Genomic DNA, 23,070 nt, shown 5'->3' on the forward strand with positions numbered 1-23,070 from the left:
GTGGGGTCAATGGATCCACACCTATGTTTGTGTTTTAGGAAGTTTAACATCACCTGTATGACAGACAAAAGTATCTGGATTTCATGGATTTCACCAGATACTCAAAGAGGTCTTTTGTGAATTCTTGCTACCCCCATTCTCCCTCTTCTAATTAAGAACCACTACTACAGAAAAGTTATTGAGAAGTATGTAGTTTAAAAATACTGAGAGAGAGAATCTAAAGATTTACAGTTACATTAAGTACTATATTGGATTTAGAACTTAAAGAAATAGAAATAGACATCTGATTTGCTCAAAGTAAGGGTGGGAACTCACATGGAGTGTAAAGGTAGGAATGGGTGGAAGATAGTGAATACCTCTCTGACCGTAATTCCCATACCTCTTGTTCACTATTACATTCTGATATGGTTTGGCTGTGTCCCCACCCAAATCTCATTCTGAATTGTAGTTCCCATAATCCCCACATGTTGTGGGAGGGATCAGATAGTGACAGTTGAGTCATGGGGGCAGTTTCCCCCATCCTGTTCTATAAATCTGACGGTTTTATAAGGGGCTTCCCCCTTTGCTGGGCTTTCATTCTTCTCTCTCCTGCCACCACGTGAAGAAGGACATGTTTGCTTTCCCTTCTGCCATGATTGTCAGTTTCCCAAGGCCTCTCCAGCCATGCTGGACTATGAGTCAATTAAACCTCTTTCCTTTATAAATTACCTAGTCTCAGGTATTTCTTTATTTGCAGCATGAGAACAGACTAATACACATTCCTATAATTTTTACATTGCAAAAAAATCAGGGACATTGTTAGCTAGGGAATGAGTGAGAAAAGAGGAGGGCAGTGGTGATCGTGGTGGAGACGGGTGAGATCTAAGTTGGTAAATGCTCCCAATTATTTCTTCAGGAGGTGGAGCTTATGTGGCTAAATGAATCTCTGCCATGTATAGGATGCTAAGCACATCAAAACATAACCCAGAAAGCCTGACACCAAGGCGTGCTCCTCCAGTGCCAACACCGACTGAAGGATCAGTTAACAGCAGTTAATATAGAGCTTATTCTGTACCAGGCACTGGGTCAAACACTTTGTAGATATTTCTTATTTACTTCCCACAACAACCCAATGAGGGAGTTCTTACTATTACCCCTTTTTATAAAGAAATTGAGGTATCTGATTCCAGAGCCCATGTTGTTAATGCTAAGGTATACGTAGCCTTTGCTTTTCTCTGATAGTGCTTTTTTAAAGCATGCCCACAAAGGTATCAGAAAATTTTGAACAGTCCCAAATGCGTGAATAAAATACTCTCAATTTCTTGGGAAGACTTGCTAGCTGGCACAGAAGAATACAACTGTTGTTCAAAGTTATTTTAGGATGCTGGCACTATTGTTATATTAATTGTTGCATCGTGATGTGCCAGTTTCACATTCTAGTTGATGATCAAAGAAAGCCAATTAATTTCAAAGGTGAAAACCATCCATGAAATGGGAAAGGCCAAAATGAAAATTCTCACACGCTGTTTATTAGTACAAACATAAATCAGAACAGCTTTTTAGACTTAATAGACTCACTTATTTGGTACACATGTACAGCCTCCAATTTACAAGGGAGTTTTGGATGACTAAATAGAAACCAATCTTCAACACAAAGTTTCATTATGTGGATGGCATTGTATGTGCTGCCAGAAACAACTGTCTAAAAAACTGCCATGCCTTATTTCTGGCTGTAATAATTTTTAAAAATCATGACAAGTTTGTATTAGTTCATTTAGTCATTATAATCTAGCAATTTACTTTGCCTCATATTTCTAAAAGAAAACCTCAAAAACTTATTTTGCTTAATCTAAACTGTAGTATATTCTCTTTCTACTAATCTTGTCTATTACCTTCTTCCTTTCTTGATTTAGAGGAACTAGGGCTGCCATTTTGTTCCATTTGATAGTGTCCACTTTCATGATGAAGTTCTTCCTCAATTCCACTTTCAGATGATTGCCCACTTAATGTCCCTTCATTCCAACTTCTGCAGTTTTCATCTGAACCGTGTCTCACATGTAGCATTGATTCTATATCTCCATCATGGTTGGCTCCATTGCAGAATTTAGATGGAGAATAATGCTGTGATATGAATCCAACAAATTTCATTCCTCTTTTAGCAGCGACATTAATCTGATATTTAAAAAGAGATGGCAGAACAAAATATAAACTCTATTTTCATTGATTACTTTATCAATTAACTTTTAGGCTTATTGAGGAAATCCACTAGAAGATGGAGTAACCTGACCAGTAACAAAAGACTCATTCATAAACTAATGAATCACCTGTAAAATAGCACTGCCCCCAAGACCATGCCACATGATCATCATGACCTTCAAACAGAACCAAACATACTTTATAAATTATGAAAACAGGAATTATTTTTCTCTGAAGGGCCACTGTTTGGGAAGAACTAATAATTCTGTAGCATGATTTTTGCAGACCATTTAACAATGATGTCTCCAGTTGGAGCAAAATTAAAACCTATTCCAGGAAATCCCTAAAAATAACATTACCAAATACATCTTCATTAACAAAGAAGAGCTTTATTAGTTTAAAAGCAAAACTATATGTATTTTGCTTTTAAATTTAATTAAATTAATTAAAAGAGTCTTTGTTCTATTTGTCTTCTTCATGTGTTTAACTGGCAGCTCCTTTGAAGGCTGACATAGAGGACTATGTCTTATTCTTCTTTGTATTGCAGTGTTTTGTACTCACAGGTGCTCTATAAGTACTTGTTAAATTAGTTAACTATAAACTATATGTATATAAAACTATATGTATTTTGCTTTTAAATTAATAAAGCTTTTCTTTGTTAATGAAGATGTATTTGGTAATGTTATTTTTAGGGATTTCTTGGAATAGGTTTTAGTTTTGTTTATTTGATGGTAACAAAGAAAAATGTTAAAAGACTGATGCTTGACAAATGTGTAGGTATAAAGCATAAGCCCAATTCATACCACTACTCTTACAAAGCTTTCTGATCGGCTTACGTCTTTATATTATTGTCTCCCATCTGGGCCAAATACATAGGATTAGATTTAATCCTACCAATTAAAGAATAGGATTCTGAAGCATATAATATAATATAATACCAGTGAAATAATTTCGAGAACTTAAGAATGCTTATTTTTACATTTAACACTTTTCCCATTGACATATCTGTAAGATTTAGCTTTTGTTTAAATGTAACAGCCAAAAACCTAAGGCATGTTCCTCTCTGCTTTTACTTCGTTTCTTTGTTCTATTTGTCTTCTTCATGTGTTCAACTGGCAGCTCCTTTGAAGGCTGACATAGGGGACTATGTCTTATTCTTCTTTGTATTGAAGTGTTTTGTATTCATAGGTGCTCTATAAGTACTTGTTAAATTAGTTAAATGAAGAAATAGCAATTTTTTTATATGGCTACTGTTTTAAACATTTAAATTAAATGTTGTAAATGCTACCTGGGAGGAGAAGAAAGAATTATGATGGAGGTTGCAAATGCAAACATTTAGAATCAGAATGAAATGGAATGAGAAAAGCCAGGAAGAACTGGGGCAGAACAGAGAGCAATGCCCAGTCAATGGGGGCAACTTAGTTCACTCAGCTCCAGCTTGTGAGGCAGGAGAATTCTGAGAGCGGGGAGAGTGTGGGTGTGTGGAGCTAGGACAAAGGACTAGGGCTGGTGAAATATCATTTGTTCCTATGAATTAACATATTGAGATTATAACAATTTAAAACAACCACTAGTTTTCCTTTATATCAATTGTCCTGGGAGAGAAGAAGAGGGAGGGATAGAGATATGGCATTCTGCAGGTAGAAATGGGTGAATTTGTCGCCAGTGCTTCCTCTAGGTCTTATTAGTCGATTTGAGTGAAAAGATGCAGAAAAGCTTTTTTCTATTACTAGGAAATTTTATCTGGAAAGGACTGGTAAGAAATATAGTATTTTTTTCCCCATTTTTTAAGTTGGAGGATTGATATTTTTAAAATGTTATTTTTAGTTTAAAATTCTGAGAAAAATACTTGTAAACCTAATTTTAAAATTAGAGTGAACACTGGTATAATGTTAGAACTTGACTTAAAAGTTAGCTGTTCAACAACCAACTCTTTACACAAGGCAGCTGCTCAAAAATATTTGGCAATTCATCTCAGGCTCTTGTTCTTACCAGGAGCAATGCTCAAATATTTCATGTGCTAGTTTCCTGAAGCTTTTCTCTTAATGAAATAACCCCGTTACTCGAATTGCTGAAATAACAGTACTTTCCTGTTTAAATAGATCTTTAACTGTGTCCAGGAAGTCAAATGCAAAACAAGGGCTCTGATGGTGATCTATTAAGACTAAATTAGCAGCTACATTTTTGTATTCAAAAGAAATTTGCTGGCGTGGATTTATTACCAGAAAAAAATTTCCCAGAATAGTACTAATAAACAATATATGTAGTTTGTTAATAAAATTTAGTCTCAAAGACTATTCCTAAAAACCCTTATTGATTAGTGACTTTGTACCTAAATGGGAAATAATCATTAGCAACTATAACTGGCTATCCCCAAACCACAGATATTACATACATGGTATTTAATGCTTGGAAAAAACTAGAGAAAAAAGTGAACACATTTCAGTTTCTTACCTGAAAAGAAATGCCTTAGATTTTAGCTGTATGTATTTAAATAAAAAGTAAAACCTTATAAATATGTCAACGCAATGGAAAAGAAACACCTTTCACCATAAAATCCCATCAATTTAGAGTATTTATGAATGTACAACTTTTTTGTTTTAATCAATATACATATAGCATTTAACTTTTCATTTAAGTTTCAATTAAGTTATATTGTATAGACTTTTCTCTCTTGACAGTCAATATAGTTGTCATGTTTAATGCCTATAAAATATTCTATTATATTAATCCATCGTTGTCTCTTTCAAAGTCTTCCAGTTATTGAGAATTTGGACCCTTATTCACTGTTGATTAAATATCTTTGTATAAAAATGTTTTTTTCTCCTTTTCAATTATTTTCTTACAATCAGTTCCTAAGGAGGGGATTAAAAAATAAAATGGGATTTATGGCCAGGCGTGGTGGCTCACACCTATAATCCCGGCACTTTGGGAGGCCACGGCAGTAGGATCGCTTGAGCCCAGGAGTTTAAGAGTAGCCTGGGCAACACAGACTCCTGTCTTTACAAAATAAAAAAATTGGTTGGGCATGGTGTCCATGCCTACAATCCCAGCTACCAGGGTGGCTAAGGCAGGAGAATTGCTTGAGTTCAAGAGTCGGAGACTGCAGTGAGCTATGATTGTGCCACTATATTCCAGCCTATTTTCTTTAACAACAACAACAACAAAAGGCAAAACAGGATTTATGATTCTTCTTACTAAATAGATATTAAAGAATACTGCATTAATTTGTTACAATGCCAGTTGTACTATGAATGTTAGCTTTTCTTTGTTGTTGTTGTTGTTGTTGTTATTATTATTATTATTATTATTAGAGATAGAGTCCTGCTCAGTCACCCAGGCTGGATTTTAGTGACTTGATCACAGCTCACTGCAGGCTCACTTCTGGGCTCAGGTGATCCTCCTGTCTTACCCTCCTGAGTACATGGTACTACAGGCATGTGCCACCACGTCCAGCTGATTTTTTTTTCTTTCAGTTTTTGTAGAGTTGGAGGTCTTGCTATGTTGCCTAGGCTGGTCTTGGAACTCCTGGCCTTAAGTGATCCTCCTGCCTCGGCCTCCCAAAGTGTTGGGATTATAGGTGTGAGCCACCACACCTGGCCTTAACTTGTCTTAAAGCTTTGCAATACTGGATTTTAATTAAATTTCCCAGTTTAATACTGGTGAGGTATTGGTTCTCAGGTTTTATTAACATTAAACATTATTAGGTTGAACCTGTTACCAACTGTCTCCTAATTATTGATGTTTCTTTCTTTTACATTTGCTGTCCATGGTCTCTGTCCACTTAAGACTGCATATTACTTTCATGGATTTGTATTCCTTTCCTGTAATGTATATTTTGAAAATGAAGCTCCATAGGACATGTCTGTTGCTGATTTCTCTTTGATTCTTCTTTTTTAAGCTTAGTTTTCCTAGTACAGTTAACTTATATTTATATACTCAAACTCCTTAATCTATTCATTGAATATATTTACTCTTCCTGTTTTCTTTTTTTTATATTAAAAAATTACCTCTTTATCTCATCTGAACTGTGGAATTTATTCTCTGCAGAACGACTGCCTACTTTCCCAACAGTCTTCCTTAAATAATGGTTGTTCCTCTATTTTATTTCATCAGGTTTGTCATTAAACTTCTTATATTTGGTTAAATTTAGTTCTGATTGTCCATTTTGTTTCGCTGGACTGTATTTCTGTTTTAAACTCTTTACAATTTGGCACAAGTACTTCGATATGTTTTAAATTCTGGTAGAAAAGTTGCCTGTCATTTCCTTATTCTTTTTAGGGTGAAAAAGGAAATTGATGAAGATGAAATACCAAATGTTTCTCAATATCCCATGAAAAAATGCATATGTTTAGTACCTTTTCTATCAGTTCTTTTGCTGTGTCATTTGTTTGTGCCTCAGAAGTTAGGGGACATTCCTCAATCACAAGCCTTGGGCGTCTTTGTCCACTGGGTGCTGCCGAATTCTTTGGGCTGTAACAGAGGAAACGTGTTCATGGTTGGAGGCCAATTGTTGTTTTTCAGCTAATATGCTCAGTGAAAATGAGTGAGCAACTCACCAATAGGGTCAAGGTAATAATTTTTTGTTATTTCAAGCCTGATGGTTATCTTCTTATTAAAAATACCAGAAAAACACAATAACTTCTACTAACTCAAATTTCCTTAATTTAAACCGCTATTAATTTAAATTGTAATTTAGAAAGAAAAGCTTCATGTCTGTAGGTTTAATAAAAGTTATAAGAAATAATTTTAGATTGTTGTTATATCTTATCGAACAAAAGCAGAAGTAAAAATTCCATTTAAATGCCAATAAATATTGCCCTTTTCCCTTTTTCTTCTTTTCTGATCTTTTTTCTTTGCTTATTCTTAGCCTTGCCAGGGTACTGCTAAGTCTGTCTGAAGTAATCTTAAAAGCAGAAAAGATAATTCACACATGGTTGAAAAGATTTGTAATTAGGACATAAGCATTACTACTGTGCAAAAATGTCATGTTTGCTTAGTAATGCTTGAACTAGTAAACATCTGATGAGGCTTCATATTCTAGTGAAAGCTGAAGCCTGTACACACCCTGCCAGACATGTTAAAGTAGGCAATTACTCCATGGGAGATAGTGTTCCTTAAAATCACACCTGGAATTTTTTAAGGCCCTTTCTTGTTTCTTGAAATTTTCCTATTTTCTTAGTTTTCCTCTAATTTCATTTTTTCCTTCTCTGCTTAGCCCTCTCAAAGTGATTGTTGTTGATCCATCACTATAAAGAGAAAACATAGTTTTCCCCCTGGTCTTTAGGATGGTTTGGATATACAGTCATGCACTGCATAATGATGTTTCTCTCAACAATGGACTGCATATACAGCGGTGGTCCCATAAGATTATAGAGTAACATATTTTTACTGTACCTTTTCTATCTTTAGGTATGTTTAGCCACACAAATACTTATTATTGTGTTACCATTGCTTACAGTATTCAATCGGTAACAGACTGTACAGGTTTGTAGCCTCAGAGCAATAGGCTAGACCATCTAGCCTAGGCGCATAGTAGGCTGTACCATCCAGGTTTGTGTAAGTACACTCTATGATGTTCACACAATGACAAAACAGCCTGAGGATACACTTCTTAGAATGCATCCCTGTCATTAAGTAACATATTAGTTGAAAGGCTGTGTAAAAAAAATATTAAATGTGTTAATCTAAGATATTTGGTTATTTTTATTCTTCATTGGAAAGAACAACAGTATTTGACCATGAAAACTATCAAATTCACAATCTAGGCTGGCAAAAATGGTTGCAGTATTGTTTGGAAAAGTAGCTATTAAAATAAAAAGCACTGCAATGGTTAGCTTTTCAATTAGATTTTGGAGAAAGGTTAACAGGAGGTCTGTCCAATTTGTGAGAACTTGTCATAGTAGGCCTTTCTGTCGTTAACAGTTTTAGAATGGGCCGGGCGCAGTGGCTCACACCTGGAATCCCAGGACTTTGGGAGGCCGAGGTGGGTGAATCACCTGAGGTCAGGAGTTCGAGACTAGCCTGGCCAACATGGTGAAACCCCATCTCTACTAAAAATACAAAAAATTAGCTGGCTGTGGTGGCAGAAGCCTGTAATCTCAACTACTGGGGAGGCTGAGGCAGGAGAATCGTTTGAACCTGGGAGGCAGAGGTTGCAGTGAGCTGAGATGGTGCCATTGCACTCCAGCTTGGGTAACAAAAGCGAAACTCTGTGTTGAAAAAAAAAAAGTTTTAGAATGTAGAGACAGTTTATGTTGCCACTATTAATAAAACAATGTAGGACAGTCAGAAAGCTTAGTGAAAGTGGACTTGGTAGGTCTGCTCAGCTCTTTAGCCTAGTGTTAGTATCTGTAGCTCACTGCTACTCCTGCGTCTGCTGAAGTGGCTACAGGAGCTTCCAGGTGCCTCTGGAATCTATTTTGCTTTCCCTTTGTTCACTGACATTCTCACTTAGGACACATTTGTCTGAGAGAAGCAAAAATCAATCAGGAGTTTTAAGGAAAGAGGTATAAAATTTCCTTGCTTCAATCCAGGTTCCACTGCTGGAAAATGTGCTTTAAATTAAAACCCCCATGTGTCCTTTATTCTCTGTCACTTGATTCAAAAATTTTGTTTTTCTTTTAGACAAAGAGAACTGTCACCCACACCTGCCTCTTTTTTGAACAGCATGCTTACCTTAATTTCAAGCGCGAGAGCACCACTCTGTATAGGTAACTTGCAGGTAGGTGTTTTCGCTGCCCCACAGGTTGTATAACAGGATGAATAGCCCCGACAATATATCCTTTAAGATAATAGTCTTCCACTTTTGTTACTATATCTAGAATTGAATTTATCTTGATGACTTCTGGGTTTGATGAAGCTGAAATATCAAAAGCAAAGAGAAATTTGCACATTCTTAAAATTGAATTATACATTATTTCTACCTATGTGTGATAATGCTAATGAACAGGAAAAGATCTTGGCCAGGTGCAGTGGCACATGCCTGTAATCCCAGCACTTTGGAAGGCTGAGGCAGGAAGACTGTTTGAGCCCAGGAGTTTGAGACCAGCCTGGGCAACATAGCAGGAACATAGTAGGACCCTGTCTCTACAAACAAACAAACAAACAAACAAACATCTCCAATGGCTTAATCTTAGATAAATTTACATTAACATGTATTTCTACGTTTTTAAAGTCATTTCAGAAAAAAGGAAAAGTGACCTTAAAAATTAGTAGATACATAATATCACCACTATGTCTAAAGCAGAAATACAATGAGTTTTTTCAATTAAGGCAGTTTCATTTTTTAGGATTTCATTTGAGTGACTTTATTTCCATTAGTAGATATTGAAGACATACATAGGAGATACAATAATTTGAAGAGCCAGCCATTTTTATGACTAAACAAGATGAGATGCATCATTTCTTTTTTTCTTTTTTGAGAGAGGGTCTCACTCTGTCCCCCAGGCTGGAGTGTAGTGACACGATCGTAGCTCACTGTAGCCTCCACCTCCTGGGCTCACGCAATCCTTCCACGTAGCTGGAACTATAGGTGCGTGCCACCACACCTGGCTAAGTTTTGTATTTTTTGTAGAGGCGAGGTTTTACCATGTTGCCCAGGCTGATCTCAAACTCCTGAGCTCAAGCAAGCCTCCTGCCTTGGCTTCCCAAAGTGTTGGGATTATAGGTGTGAGCCACCGCTCCCAGCCAAGATGCATAATCTCTTAAAAATAAAATCCATAATAATCTAATAATTTAAAATGGGAGAAATGGCATTTATTAAGCAGCACTTGTCAAGTGCTTTCTTATTTCTAATTACTCTTTCAAAGCACTGTGTTTTAAGTTTATCTGGGAAGCTAAACATATAATTTCTCATGGCACTCATGTAAATGCTTGAGTAAAGGTGAATGAAAAAGTAAAAATATCCAGTAGTTCTCTTTGATAAATAAAAATTCTAAGCGTAGTGGAAATTTGGATGAAAAATTGATTTGCAATTAAACCATTCCTTGAAGGAGAGCAAATCTGTAGAAACTATAGAATAGCACTATCTGTACAGACTTTAGAATAGTAAAAGGAAAAGAGTGTGCTATCTGGGAAAATGTTCTTAATGTTCCAGCAGTATTAATTTAAATAACAACTTTATTTGTTACAGTATTTCTCATTGTATGAAAAACAATCAAGAAGTAATATCCAGAAATAGACTTGCATTTTGATTAGCTCTTAAGTAACAAGACATATGAAATTAATTCTAGATATGGGCCTAGTGGGCTGTTGACCTCTGTCAGTGTGGTGAGTGGTGTCCAGCGAAGAACTGCTGCTTATTGCCTGAGCACAGGAAGGAGGCTAAGAAGCAGATGAGGAGGAAGGGCCAGAGGAAATCCCCTCCTCCCCTGACATTAGTATCCATGAGATGAAACAAATCCACCATCAGTGGGTATTCATACCAACTTCGAAAACTAAAATAAGCGCTCAACAGAAAAGTTATATAAACCAGGAAGGGTCCACTTCCTCCAATTTTCACCCTCTTTTGGATTTAAATTAATATTTTACTTACAATATATTTTCTTCATCATTTTGAATAGGAATGAAAACAAAGAGAATGATCCTGGACTTTGAAGAAACAGCTGGACTTCCTTGTAAACAGCCCAGCTCTGCTTGTTGGTGTGGCAATTCTGTGATTCATTTGATTTTACTCTTTAGTATTTTGACTATCAACTCTGATTTCTAAACAAAGGAACTGAAAAACTGTAACAAAATGGAAGCAACTCTTAAGACTAAGGAATGAAACATAACCTAAACTTATCTTTAGAACTATATACTAATCCTTAAAAAATTTAAAGAAAATTATTTACTGCAGGAAGTGGAAATGCCTTAGCGTGATACAAAAGAATCTTCATAGTCTGGCCTCTGCCTCTTGATTCAGCCTCCACTCATGTTAGTCTTTCTCTTACATGTCTTGCTTTGGGATGCTGGAAGGACTTGGAATTTCTGAACCTGCCACTCTGTTTCATGCCACCAGAACTTCATTTCCTTCCCTGTTCTCCCAGCCTGAGTTAATTATTCCTTCCTCTGAGCTGCATGTCCTTCTACTAGTGCCCTTATCAGATTGTATTATAGTTATTTGTTTATGTGTCTTGGTTGTTAGACTGAGAATTTCTTAAGGTAAGGAACCTATCGTACTCATGCCTTTCTGTGTCTAGCATGTTCCTTAGGTCACTATGTTAAATTGGAAATACTGCTCATAAGGGGAATTAAGAAATGAAGTTATTGCATAAAAAGAGGCAAGCAATTGAGATTAGCTAGTGGAAATAAAAAAAGTTAGGCTAGCAATTTCAGGAACAATCTTTCACATTATCTAGGCTTTGGAGAAGAGAGACAGAACAGAGAAAAACATAGGCAGTGACGTGGAATTTGTAAAAATTCTTTTCATCATGGAAGTGGGGATGGTTAAGAACATAGTGAGAATCCAAATAGAGTTAAAGGTCATATTCACTTCAGGAGTCTCTAGCATAAGGCTCCACTGCATGTTCCTCATTTTAATGATATTACAATGAGAAAAAGCCATGTTGCAAATGAAGAAAAAATACTGAGAGGTGGAACTACATGGGAATTAATTAGCTCCATCTTTGAATGAAATCCGGAAAGAAATTTGGGAGAAGGCTGTACCACTAATAATGATTTAATGAAGGAGAAGAATGTGGCTTTTATTCAGAAAAGTTCACACGAGCTTGTGGGCTTGGGAGAACTTCTGCATACTGCTGGTCTTGCTGCTCTTGCTGACTTGATTGAAGTCACTGTCAGGGCATATGCCTCATGTTGCCTCACCTCATCTACCTTGGCATCACTGGTTGGAAGGAAACTCCAGAAATCAAGAACTGAGGGTTAGGAAAAGTCCACCCTCCCGGAGCTTTGGGTTACTTTTGGGTTAGACTTCAGGGAAATTTAGGCAGGTCAACACTCTGTTCTTCGCAATCTTACCGTCATCCCAGATAGTGAAGAACTGCAAAAGCCCACACAAAAAAGGCACTTACGCAGTTCAAAGAGGCACTTAAGATGCTACTACATATTGATTATTTGAAAGTATTTCAATTGTTCTGTATTTTTACCAGATACTCAGCAGTTAGTAATTAATTTTATATTATTATTTTAGTTCCATAGTAACCCCTTCACCACCCAATTAAATGTCATTTGGAGTCGGATTGTAGTAATGGCTGCACAACAAAGTGAATGTATGTAACGTCACTAAACTGTACACTTACTGATAGTTAAAATGGTGAATTTCATGTCATGTATGTTTTACTATAATAAAAAGATACATAATATATGTTAACAGGTAGAAAAATTGTAGTAAAAACAAAATTTTGTCATTTTAACCATTTTTTAGTGTACAGTTCAGTAGTGTTAAGTATACATGCATTATTGTGAAACAAATCTCCAGAACTTTTTCAGCTTGAAAAAATAAAACCCTATACCCATTAAACAACTCTCCATTACTTCCTGTCCTCAGACCCTGGTAACCATCATTCCACTTTCTTTTGCTATGAATTTGACTGCATTAGACACCTCATATAAGAGGAATCATATTGACGCAAAATCATATGGACACAAAAGTCCATAGATTGTGGTTGATAACTTAAAAAATATGAGTAGAGGTGAGCACTTCATTTTTGTGAAAGTGTGTCTTCGTAAATTGTAAAATTCACTCTAAGAATAAGGGATGTGCCTTGGCTTGGGAATCCTCCTTGTATTTTTACAGCACTGTAGGCCTTTTTGTGACTGGCTCATTTCACTTAGTGTAATGTCCTCAAGGTTCATCCATGCTGTAGCATGTTACAAGATTTCCTTCCTTTTTAAGATTGAATAATATTCCATTGAATATATATACCACATTTTGTTTATCCATCTGTCATGAACGTGTGGGTTTTTTTCACCTCTTGACTATTGTGAATAATGTTGTTAACATGGGTGTGTAAATATATCTTTGAGATCCTGCTTTTGATTATTTTAAATATATGCCCAGAAGTGGGATTGCTGGATCATATAGTAATTCTGTTTATAATTTTTTGAGAAAACTCCATATTGTTTCCTATACTGGCTGAACTATTTTACATTCCCACCAACAGTGCACAAGGGCTCTAATTCTCCACATTCTCACTAACGCTTTTTTTTTTTTATAGTAGCTATTCTAACAGGTATAAGGTGATAATTTATTGTGGTTTTGATTTGTATTCCCCTAATTATTAGTGATATTGAGAATGTTTTCACATCTTCTTGGCCATTTGGAGAAATGTCTGTTCAAACCCTTTGCTCATTTAAAAACTGGGTTGTTTCTTTGTTGTTGAGTTGTAGGAGTTATTTATATGTTCTGGACATTAACCCCTTATCAGATGTATGATTTGAAATTATTTTCTCCCATTCCACATATTGACTTTTCACTCTGTTGACTGTGTCCTTTGATGCACCAAAGCTTTTAAGTTTGATATAGTCCCATTTATCTATTTTTACTTTTGGTGCCTGTGCTTTGGTGTCATATCCAATAAATCATTGTCAGGCCAGGCAGAGTGGCTCACGCCTGTAATCCCAGCACTTTCAGTGGCCAAAGCGGGTGGATCACCTGGCTGAAGCAGGTGGATCACCTGAGGTCAGGAGTTTGAGACCAGCCTGGCCAACATGGTGAAACCCCATTTCTACTAAAAATACAAAAATTAGCCAGGCATGGTGGCGGATGCCTGTAATCTCAGCTACTTGGGAGGCTGAGGCAGGAGGATTGCTTGAACCCTGGAGGCAGAGGTTGCAGTGAGCCATCGTGTCACTGCATTCCAGCCTGGGCGATAAGAGTGAAACTCCATCTCAAAACAACAACAACAACAACAACAACAACAACAACAAGGAAGAAATCATTGCCAAGTGCAGGGTCATGAAGCTTTCCTTCTTTTTTTTTTTTTCTAGAAGTTTTATAGGTTTATTTCTTATGTTTAAATCAACCATTTTTAAAAAGTACAATGGCATCTATTTTATTGGTTAAAAGGGCATATGCTTTCTTTCTCAAAAATAATGCAAGAAAAATAAAGAACTTTGATACTTTCCCAGCAGTTTTACTTCATTATCCAGCAACGTAGTTTGCAAAATGAAAACCTAAAAATTAATGACGGTGTAAGGAATTTTAAGGCTTATTCAAAAAATAATATTTACATGACTAAAGTGAAACACAAAAATCCATGGGTTGTGGTTGATTACAAATATGAGTAGAGGTGAGCATTTCATTTGTGTGGAGGTGTCTTTCTAAATTATACAATTGAACCCAATAACAAGCCTTGGAAATCCTCCCGGGATCTTTCAGTGCTGTGGGCCAGGTGGTGATTGTTATGTGCTTATCATTACCTGCACAAAGTTGGTTGTTTTTCCATGTGGCATGGCTGGACAACCCAGAGTGCTTGAGGTTTCAGTCAACAAACTGTTCAAGGATCACTTAAGAAAAGAATATGAGTCCTGGTGGCTGCTTGAAAACTTTCCATTGGTAACCTCTGGCAATATGAGGAGAGCCCCAGTCTCAAACTTGGCAGACTGGGTGTCAGCTACGTGGAAGAAAACCCTAGCACTTGCTTAAGCAATGCGGCATTACCAATTCTCTTGACTGCTCATAGGAAGGTTATGTGGAAAAATGGGGAAATGAGGGCTCTAAGTTGTAAAAGTGATTCACAAGAGTCAGATCTTAAGTGTGAGGAACTTTTAGAAATATCTTCATTTCATTTAATTTCCTTTTCTTATGTATGTAAGAGAGATATATAATGAAATACTTATGTTTAAAATGTCTAAAATAGCTTTTGCCATGGGTAAAAACTAAAATTACTGATAGTTATAGTTTAATTGGTGCATCTTTCTTTCTTAATGGTACATCAAATAATAGTGTGTTTTATAATCAACAGTGTCTTAGAGTCAATTATATAGCAAAGAAGTGGTGGTATATACATTGGCTAAGAGCGTGAAGATTTGAAGAGCTCTTGGTTTGGTGGTACAAAGGTCCCCAAACAAAAATATCTAACAGGGATAAAGTCTAAGTTCAAAACACGGAGTGACAGAACTCTGATTTAATATATTTTCACTTAAGGGAGAAGGGGAAATCCTGTGGTCTGTAGCTGACTGCAAACTAATGATAAGCCAAGAGTTAATCTAATGTGATCTTTGGCTATCTGGAAAAAGACTACCTCCAAAGACAGGAGGCTCACTAAATTCTGTATTGAGCAGACCATCTCATTAGTATATTCCTTGCTTTAGCATTAATCACTATCCAAATAATAATAACCAGAATACACTATTTACCTAATTATGTTATTTAATATCTGCCTTCCAGGATGAAAGCTCTGTGAGGGCAAGGATATTCATGCTTTGTTCAGTGCCATATCTCTATACCTAGAGTATTGCCTAGCAGACAGATGTTCAATTAATATCTGTCAAATGGGTAAGTAAACTGTGTTCAATTTATGGGTGAAATTAGAGACATTCAATAACAAGCTGGAGTACATTCAAAAGAAAGTGCTCAGGATAATGAGGGGTCTGGAGACCCTGACGGTGTCTTTCAACTCTGTGCAAAATAATATGTGAGGAACAGGCACCATCTGGATATATCTGAAGGGCTGTCACACAGAAGAGGCTGGCAGGTAGAACACCGACGAAGCAATGGAAGATTCAGTTACACATGGGAATACTACCCCAAACTGCATGTGGCAGGGCGGAGTGGGACTCTGACATGCTCATTAAAAAATATCTATCTGGTTAGTAAAAAAAAAAAAAAAGGCTAAACCAATAGAGGTGAAAGAGATTTTTGTTCAACTTTACTAGAAAGCAGACTGCCAGCAACTTCAAAAATATATTAGGTTGGTGCAAAAATAATTATGGTGTTTGCCGTTGCTTTCAATGGCAAAGCAATTACTTTTGCAATAACAGAACAGTAGAAATAACCTCAGTTTACCAGAAAAAGTTCTCAGAAAGTCCATCTACTTTTTCCATAAGAAAGGCATGGAGCCACCTTCCCTTAACAACTCTCTCAACCAACTGCTCACTGAACTGGGGTGGTGCTTCCCAAACTTTAGTTGTCTGAGTACACTTTCACAATTTTCATCATATCCTTAAATTTTTCTTTTAATTTTAATTTTAAGCAAAATAAATTTATTTCAAAAAGAATTTGTATCACTCATATAACCATAACACCAGAATCATTTATCTTAAGTAGAAAGCTGTCATACAAATAAATACAATGAAAAGAAAACTTATTACATTCTAGCTAGATAATGTTATTTGCCAAAGACTGAGCCACAGGGCTGGCCAAGGAAAATTAGGCTGGGCATGGTGCCTCATGTCTGTAATTTCCATCACTTTGGGAGGCTGAGGTGGGCAGATCACTTGAGGCCAGGAGTTTGAGATGAAACTGGGCTATAATGAGACTCTGTATCTACAAAAAGTTTAAAAATTAGCTGAGCATGGTGGCACGTGCGTATAAGGCCCAGTTATGTGGGGGCTGAGGTGGGAGGATCGCTTAAGCCCAGGAGTTTGAAGCTGCAACTTCTTGAGTAAGCCATGATCACACCACTGCACTCCAGCCTGGGCAATAGTGAGCCTCTGTCTTAAAAAAAAAAAAAAAAAAAAGGAGAAAAATTAGCCATTAGAGGGGTGTTAAAGACATATTAACTCCAAACTGATGGGGAGGCTTAAATGAAGTTGAAAAGGGCATACTCTTCTGTTTAAGTGATCCAATGTTTAATTCTGTGTCTGTGTACACAATCTAAGAGCATCTCATGTCCAGTGCCAAGTCTTTTGGTGGAGGCTTGGAGATCCACTGGGTTAGAAGTAGCAAGGACACAATGATAATAGCAAAAGAGACAGATGACACCAGAGGGAATAAAATGAATTACAAAACTGGATAAAATAACTACACAAATATAGGCTGGGCATGGTGACTCACGCCTGTAATCCCAGCACTTTGGGAGACCGCAGTGGGAGGATCACTTGAGGTCAGGAGTTCGAGACCAGCCTGGCCAGCATGGTGAAACCCCATCTCTACTAAAAATATAAAATTAGCCTGGAGTGGTGGTGCCCTCCTGTAATCCCACTTACTCTGGAGGCTGAGATATGAGAATTGCTTGAACCCGGGAGACGGAGATTGCAGTGAGCCAAGATGGGGCAACTGTACCCCAGCCTAGGCCACAGAGCAATACTCTGTCTAAAAAAAAAAAAAAAAAAAAAGTAACTATACAAACATTGGTCTGGGGCCACAACATAAAGGGCTTTTACACACATCATTCATTTAAACCGATAACAATAATGAAATCATCCCCCTTTCATTCTGTTGTTTCAGAACACAGTTCTTAAAAGCAGAATTATATAACATGTTAAAATAATCACCAAGAAGATAGCTATAATAGGATAAAACTGATGCTTAAAGAGGCTCCTGTTTAGGTGCAGAATGTGTTCCCAAGAAATACCTCGTCTCTGGTGATGTCAGAAAAATTTTGCATCATTGGAATAAGTTCTGCTTTTCTGGTCTAATCCACATCTTCTTGTATTCTCAATAAAGTAAGGATATTGTCTTGAGTCTTACCATAGTAGAAATGTTAATGCAAGAAACACACACACATACATAAAAGTTTCTGGAGGAATTACAAACTGAGAAATCCAGAAAAGTTAGAACGGGAGAACAAATATTGTACATCGGTGCTAATAAACACATTTGAACATAAGCTTATGTAAAGATCATGGGGCTGGGCTCGGTGGCTCATGCTTGTAATCCCAGCACTTTGGGAGGCCGAGGCAGGCAGATCACGAGGTCAAGAGATAGAGACCATCCTGGCTAACATGGTGAAACCCCGTCTCTACTAAAAATACAAAAATTAGCCAGGCGTAGTGGTGTGTGCCTATAGTCCCAGCTACTCGGGAGGCTGAGGCAGGAGAATTGCTTGAATCTAGGAGGTGGAGGTTGAAGTGAGCCGATACCGCGCCACTGCACTCCAGCCTGGAAACAGAGAGAGACTCCATCTCAAACAAACAAACAAACAAACAAAAAAACACACCCTATTTGTTTTGGGCCCACTGCTTTACATTAATATTCAACTGTTTCAAGTGTGCATGTTCTCCTATCTGGAGGTCAATGTCTTTTCATAAACCTGTAGCACCTAGCACAGAGATGACATTATGGTAAGTACCTAAAAATACTTATTAAAAGACTGACTGAATGAAAGCTTGGGCGTACTATTAATATATTTCACTAACAGAGCTCCAGGGTACTCATGGAGCAGTGGTTTAGGCCATAGATTCTAGCACCAGACTTCCTGGATCCAAATCCTAGCTCTGCCACACTTAGTAAGGTATTTCCCTTCCATGTGCCTTAGTTTCCTCATTTGCAAAATGAGAATAATCAGAATCCTCCTTATATGGTTGTTAGGAGGACTAATACATTAACCTTTGTTACTAGAGAGTGTCTGGCACATAGTAAGTGCTCTACAACCACTGGTTGCTTTGTAATAAGGTCCTCTTCTGTGGAAAGAGAGGCGGTACACTATTCTCTTTAAGAGCATTAGGCGTTGGAAGCAATTCACCTGGGTTCGAATCCTGATTATGCCATTTACTAAGTATGTGATCTAGAACAAGTTACCTCTCCTTTCTGAAACAAGAATAAAGAATAGTATTAACTTCACAGAGTTATTGTGAAAATAATTGTAAAACATGAGTCCAGGGCCTGGCGCAAAGTAAACACTCAAACATCAGTGATTTGCCCATTTGTTGATGGTCCAGCTCTGAGAAGATAGTTTCAAATGAAGCTGCCCTTGGAGATAAGTCATTATTGGCTTAAAAAATCTCCAGGAAGATCATGGTAGGGATTTGAATATATTCCAAAAACATGGCCTGGTTCCCAAACTACAGAACTCTGGATTAGAGGTCTCTAACTCACACTCCACAGCAGAAATCTTGAACTCATGCTCTAGATCTTGGGTCCCTAACTCAGACTTAGATCAGGAGTCCCTAGATCTAAGATCAGTGGTCTCTAGCTCAAACTCATCTACTACATAGAGTCCTTGACTCAAATGCCCTATAGGTACTAGGCTGATAAAACAAAGAAAGGAGCTACACAGGAGGAGCCTGCAGGATCTGGAGGAGAACACTCAAAGCTTCATCCAAAGACTGCACCATCCCTGGGCCCAGTGCTGCCATGTGGAATTGTGGGCCCAGGTCACTGGATCTTCTCAGTTAAAAAAATAAAAATATATACATATTTTTTTGGTAGAGATGGGGTCTTGCTATTTGGCCAGGCTGGTACTGAACTCCTGGCCTAAAGTGATCTTCCTGCCTTGGCCTCCCAAAGGGCTGGGGTTACAGGCATGAGCTGCTATTCCTGGCCAAGGATCATCTAATTTTTAAGAAAACCCCTAAATCCAATTCTTATATAATATTTCCCAATTTTAAAAAGTGATAATTAATTAAAATATTTAATACTGTCCACCAGAAAGGAGACCTGTCTGAAGGCTAAATACAGCCTGAGTCTCATTAGATTGTAACTTCTGCCTTGGGTCACCCCAGGGATTCTGTAGACCAGAGCTTGCCCAGGTCCAGGTCAGGCCACCTAGACCATTTGAGACAGTGTTCAGCCTTCTAGGATACAGAAAAAGTGATCTAGTTTTCCTAGACTTGGCCTCAAGCACTGAGCCTATTGTGGAAACATAATTATTCACTCTGGTGAGCGCTGATGAAAATTCCTCACTCTACAGGCACAGCTCTCCCCTTCTTCACATCTCTAAACTGAAGCACGTTTGAACACCCAGCAAGTTCCTAACAGCCCTCCCATCTCATTTCCGCATGGTTTTAAACATGATGTTATTTAAACATTTTTCTCATTTTCCTCATTTGTAGGGATGGGAGAATCATGGTGATGGGGGGCTGAGGTTCACTCTATAAGAAAGTTGTCCTCATTATTGAGACCTGATGTAAACAAAAGGAGTGTAAACATTGGGAGTTGTAATGTAAACACCGGGAGTTGCTGTAAACATGCCATCATCATTCAAGGAAGGTAAATTCAGGAGCAAGAAGAGGAACAATAAATGTAGGAATTTTGTTGAGAACTTTCATTCACGTAATTCCTCTGGTTCTTAATAATGTTTAAAACCGTGCAGAAATGAGATAGGAGGGCTGTTAGGAACTTGCTAGGTGTTCAAACCTGCTTCAGTTTAGAGATGTGAAGAAGGGGAGAGCTGTGCCTCTAGAGTGAGGAATTTTCATCAGTACTTACCAGAGTGAATAATCATGTTTCCACGATAGGCTCAGTGTTTGGGGCCAAGTCTTTGATTTGATGTCCTTATGCTGGGGCAGTAATATCAGAGCCTTTATTATGTTTTTTCACCCCTCGTGCTACCTTGTCTAAGACCTATTTCTTAAAAATATAAATGTTTTAGAAAAAAAATGAGTATCCTTTAAGGACTTGGATTTGACTTCCTTCCAATGCCTGGTCTTCATAAACCTTACTTATGTGGGGTGTGTGACCCCTAAGCATGCACAGAGTCGTCTTTTTTTTTTTTTTTTTGACAGTGTCTCTCTCTGCTGCCCAGGTTGGAGTGCAATGGCGTCATCTTGGCTCACTGCAGTCTTGACCTCCTGGGCTCAGGTGATCCTCCCACCTCAGCTTCCTGAGTAGCTGGGACCACAGGTGCATGCCACTACATCATGCTAATTTTTTGTAGTTTTTTTTTTTGCAGAGATGCGGTTTCTCCGTGTTGCCCAGGCTGGTCTTGAACTCCTGGACTCAGGCTATCCTCCTACCTAGACTTTCCAAAGTTCTGGGATTATGGGCATGAACCACTGCACCTGGCCCCTATTACTTTTTAAACAGAGGAAATTAAGGAGGAGGTAATGGTAGTTTAGTTAGAATTTGAACAGCACAGGTGGTTAGGAGTAGCTGCAAGCCTTCTCTTCTTAGCTCCCCAACCACCAGCAGTTCTTTCTCAGTTCTTTGGGGTAAGAAACAAATGGGGTTGTTTACAGCTTTAATGGGTGTGGTTGGTTACTGTTAAATTGATGCTACATTATTTGTAAGAGCTTTATATATCTTGTAAGGCTATCATGAGGAATTCATGAAAGAAAGCATTTTGCAATTACTTTGAAAACTGCAAAATGAATGTTATTATTAAAATTAAAACATGCTGAAGGTTAAGTAACATTTTTCATTTATTCTTACAGTTTCTAAAATAAAACATCAAAGACTTTTTATACTCTTTTGCTTAAAAGCTTCATAGACAAACATTGAATTTTAAAAATAGAAAAAGTCATATACTATGACTTTTAACATAAAGTCATATATTAAAGCTGACTTTGTTCAGTGCTAAAAGTTTTGCTCTGATGATGTAACTCTATGAAAATAGTCCAAGACATACATATTTTCTTTCCACCAATTTACTTGTGATGATTGGTGTGTATTTTTGAAATACTTGTGAAATATTAGGACTGGGCACAGTGGCTCACGCCTGTAATCCCAGCACTTTGGGAGGCTGAGGCAGGCAGATCAGGTGGTCAGGAGATCGAGACCATCCTGGCTAACATGGTGAAACCCCGTCTCTACTAAAAATACAAAAATTAGCCTGGCATGGTGGTGTTCTCCTGTAGTCCCAGCTACTTGGGAGGCTGAGGCAGGAGAATCACTTGAAACCAGGAGGCAGAGGTTGCAGTGAGCAGAGATCGTGCTGCTGCACTCCAGCCTGGCAACAGAGCAAGACTCCGTCTCAAAAAAAAAAAAAAAAAAAAAAAGATATTATTTCCTCAGAGAAAAATACAATGTACAGGCTTGGTGCAGTGGCTCATGCCTGTAATCCCAGCATTTTGGGAGGCTGAGGCGGGTGGATTACCGCAGGTCAGGAGATCAAGACTATCCTGGCCAACATGGTAAAATTCCACCTCTGCTAAAAATACAAAATAAACCTGATGTGGTGGCGTGTGCCTGTAATTCCAGCTACTTGGGAGGTTGAGGCAGGGGAATTGCTTGAACCCGGGAGACAGAGATTGCAAGTGAGCTAAGGTGGCACCATTGCACTCCAGCCTGGGCAAAAAAGAGCAAAACTCTGTCTCAAAAAAACAACAACAACAACAACAACAAAAAAAAAACTATGTACAAACACTAGCAAGTCTACATTTTCAAAAGGGAATAGACTGTCAATTTCCATATTTTATCTAGCAATTATACTAAAAAATAACAAGTAACATACCAAGTACGTATTTTGTGCCAGCCAATATGTGAAGTGTTTTATGTGCCAATTCTTAATTTTTGCAAAAATCCTATAAGGTAAGTATTATCATTATTTTCAGATGAGGAAACTCAGGAAGAAAGGGACTAGGTTACTGGCCCAAATTGCTACTAAGTGGTGAGGCTGTGATTGACTCCAGACAGAGTGAGTCCAGAGCCAGTGTACTCTAGTGCCTACAGAGAAGCAAAACTTCATTGATCTGGATCATATTAATTCAGAATTTGTGAAAATAAAATTCAGACATGAGCTGGGTTAAAGCTTTTAAACCATAATAAATTGTTAACCCATGTAATGCATGGCTATTAGAAGGAGTTTCTGATTTATGTTATTTATCAAAATGTTTTCAATAACTTAGAAATATACACTACTATATAAATAACATCTGAATTGTTATTGCTTATGTTTTCAATGAAAGCTTCCATCCCTTCAGTCACTCATTTATGTATTAATTGAAGTAATATAACTGCAGTTTTAAAAATTGACTCAGTTTTTTACATATTTATGAAGTACATTGATATTTTGTTACAATTATAGAATGTGTAATAACGAGGTCAGGGTATCTGAGGTATTCATTGCTTTGAGTATTTATCATTTCTTTTTTTAAATTTTTGTTTTTTGAGGCAGTCTCACTGTGTCG

General features: G+C 37.5%; 1 protein-coding gene and 1 long non-coding RNA gene across 4 annotated transcripts in view; one reads left to right on the forward strand and one right to left on the reverse strand.

Annotated features, from left to right (window-relative positions):
* The window catches only part of RFTN2 (raftlin family member 2), a 111,461-nt gene that overhangs the window by 55,611 nt on the left and 32,780 nt on the right, over positions 1–23,070 (reverse strand). For all 3 annotated transcript variants that reach the window (XM_009182693.4, XM_009182694.4, XM_003907768.5), the window contains 3 exons: positions 8,854–9,037; positions 6,534–6,648; positions 1,872–2,151 (listed from right to left, as the gene is read on the reverse strand). In XM_009182693.4, coding sequence (XP_009180957.2) covers positions 1,872–2,151; positions 6,534–6,648; positions 8,854–9,037 — 579 coding nt within the window. The remainder of the gene's footprint in view (positions 1–1,871; positions 2,152–6,533; positions 6,649–8,853; positions 9,038–23,070) is intronic.
* On the forward strand, positions 6,600–11,761 carry LOC110740920. The gene is made up of 3 exons (XR_002516218.2): positions 6,600–6,747; positions 8,803–8,899; positions 10,740–11,761. It is a non-coding gene; the product is annotated as an uncharacterized LOC110740920 (long non-coding RNA).

This window comes from Papio anubis, chromosome 10 (genome assembly GCF_008728515.1).
Source record: "Papio anubis isolate 15944 chromosome 10, Panubis1.0, whole genome shotgun sequence".
Taxonomy (NCBI): domain Eukaryota; kingdom Metazoa; phylum Chordata; class Mammalia; order Primates; family Cercopithecidae; genus Papio; species Papio anubis.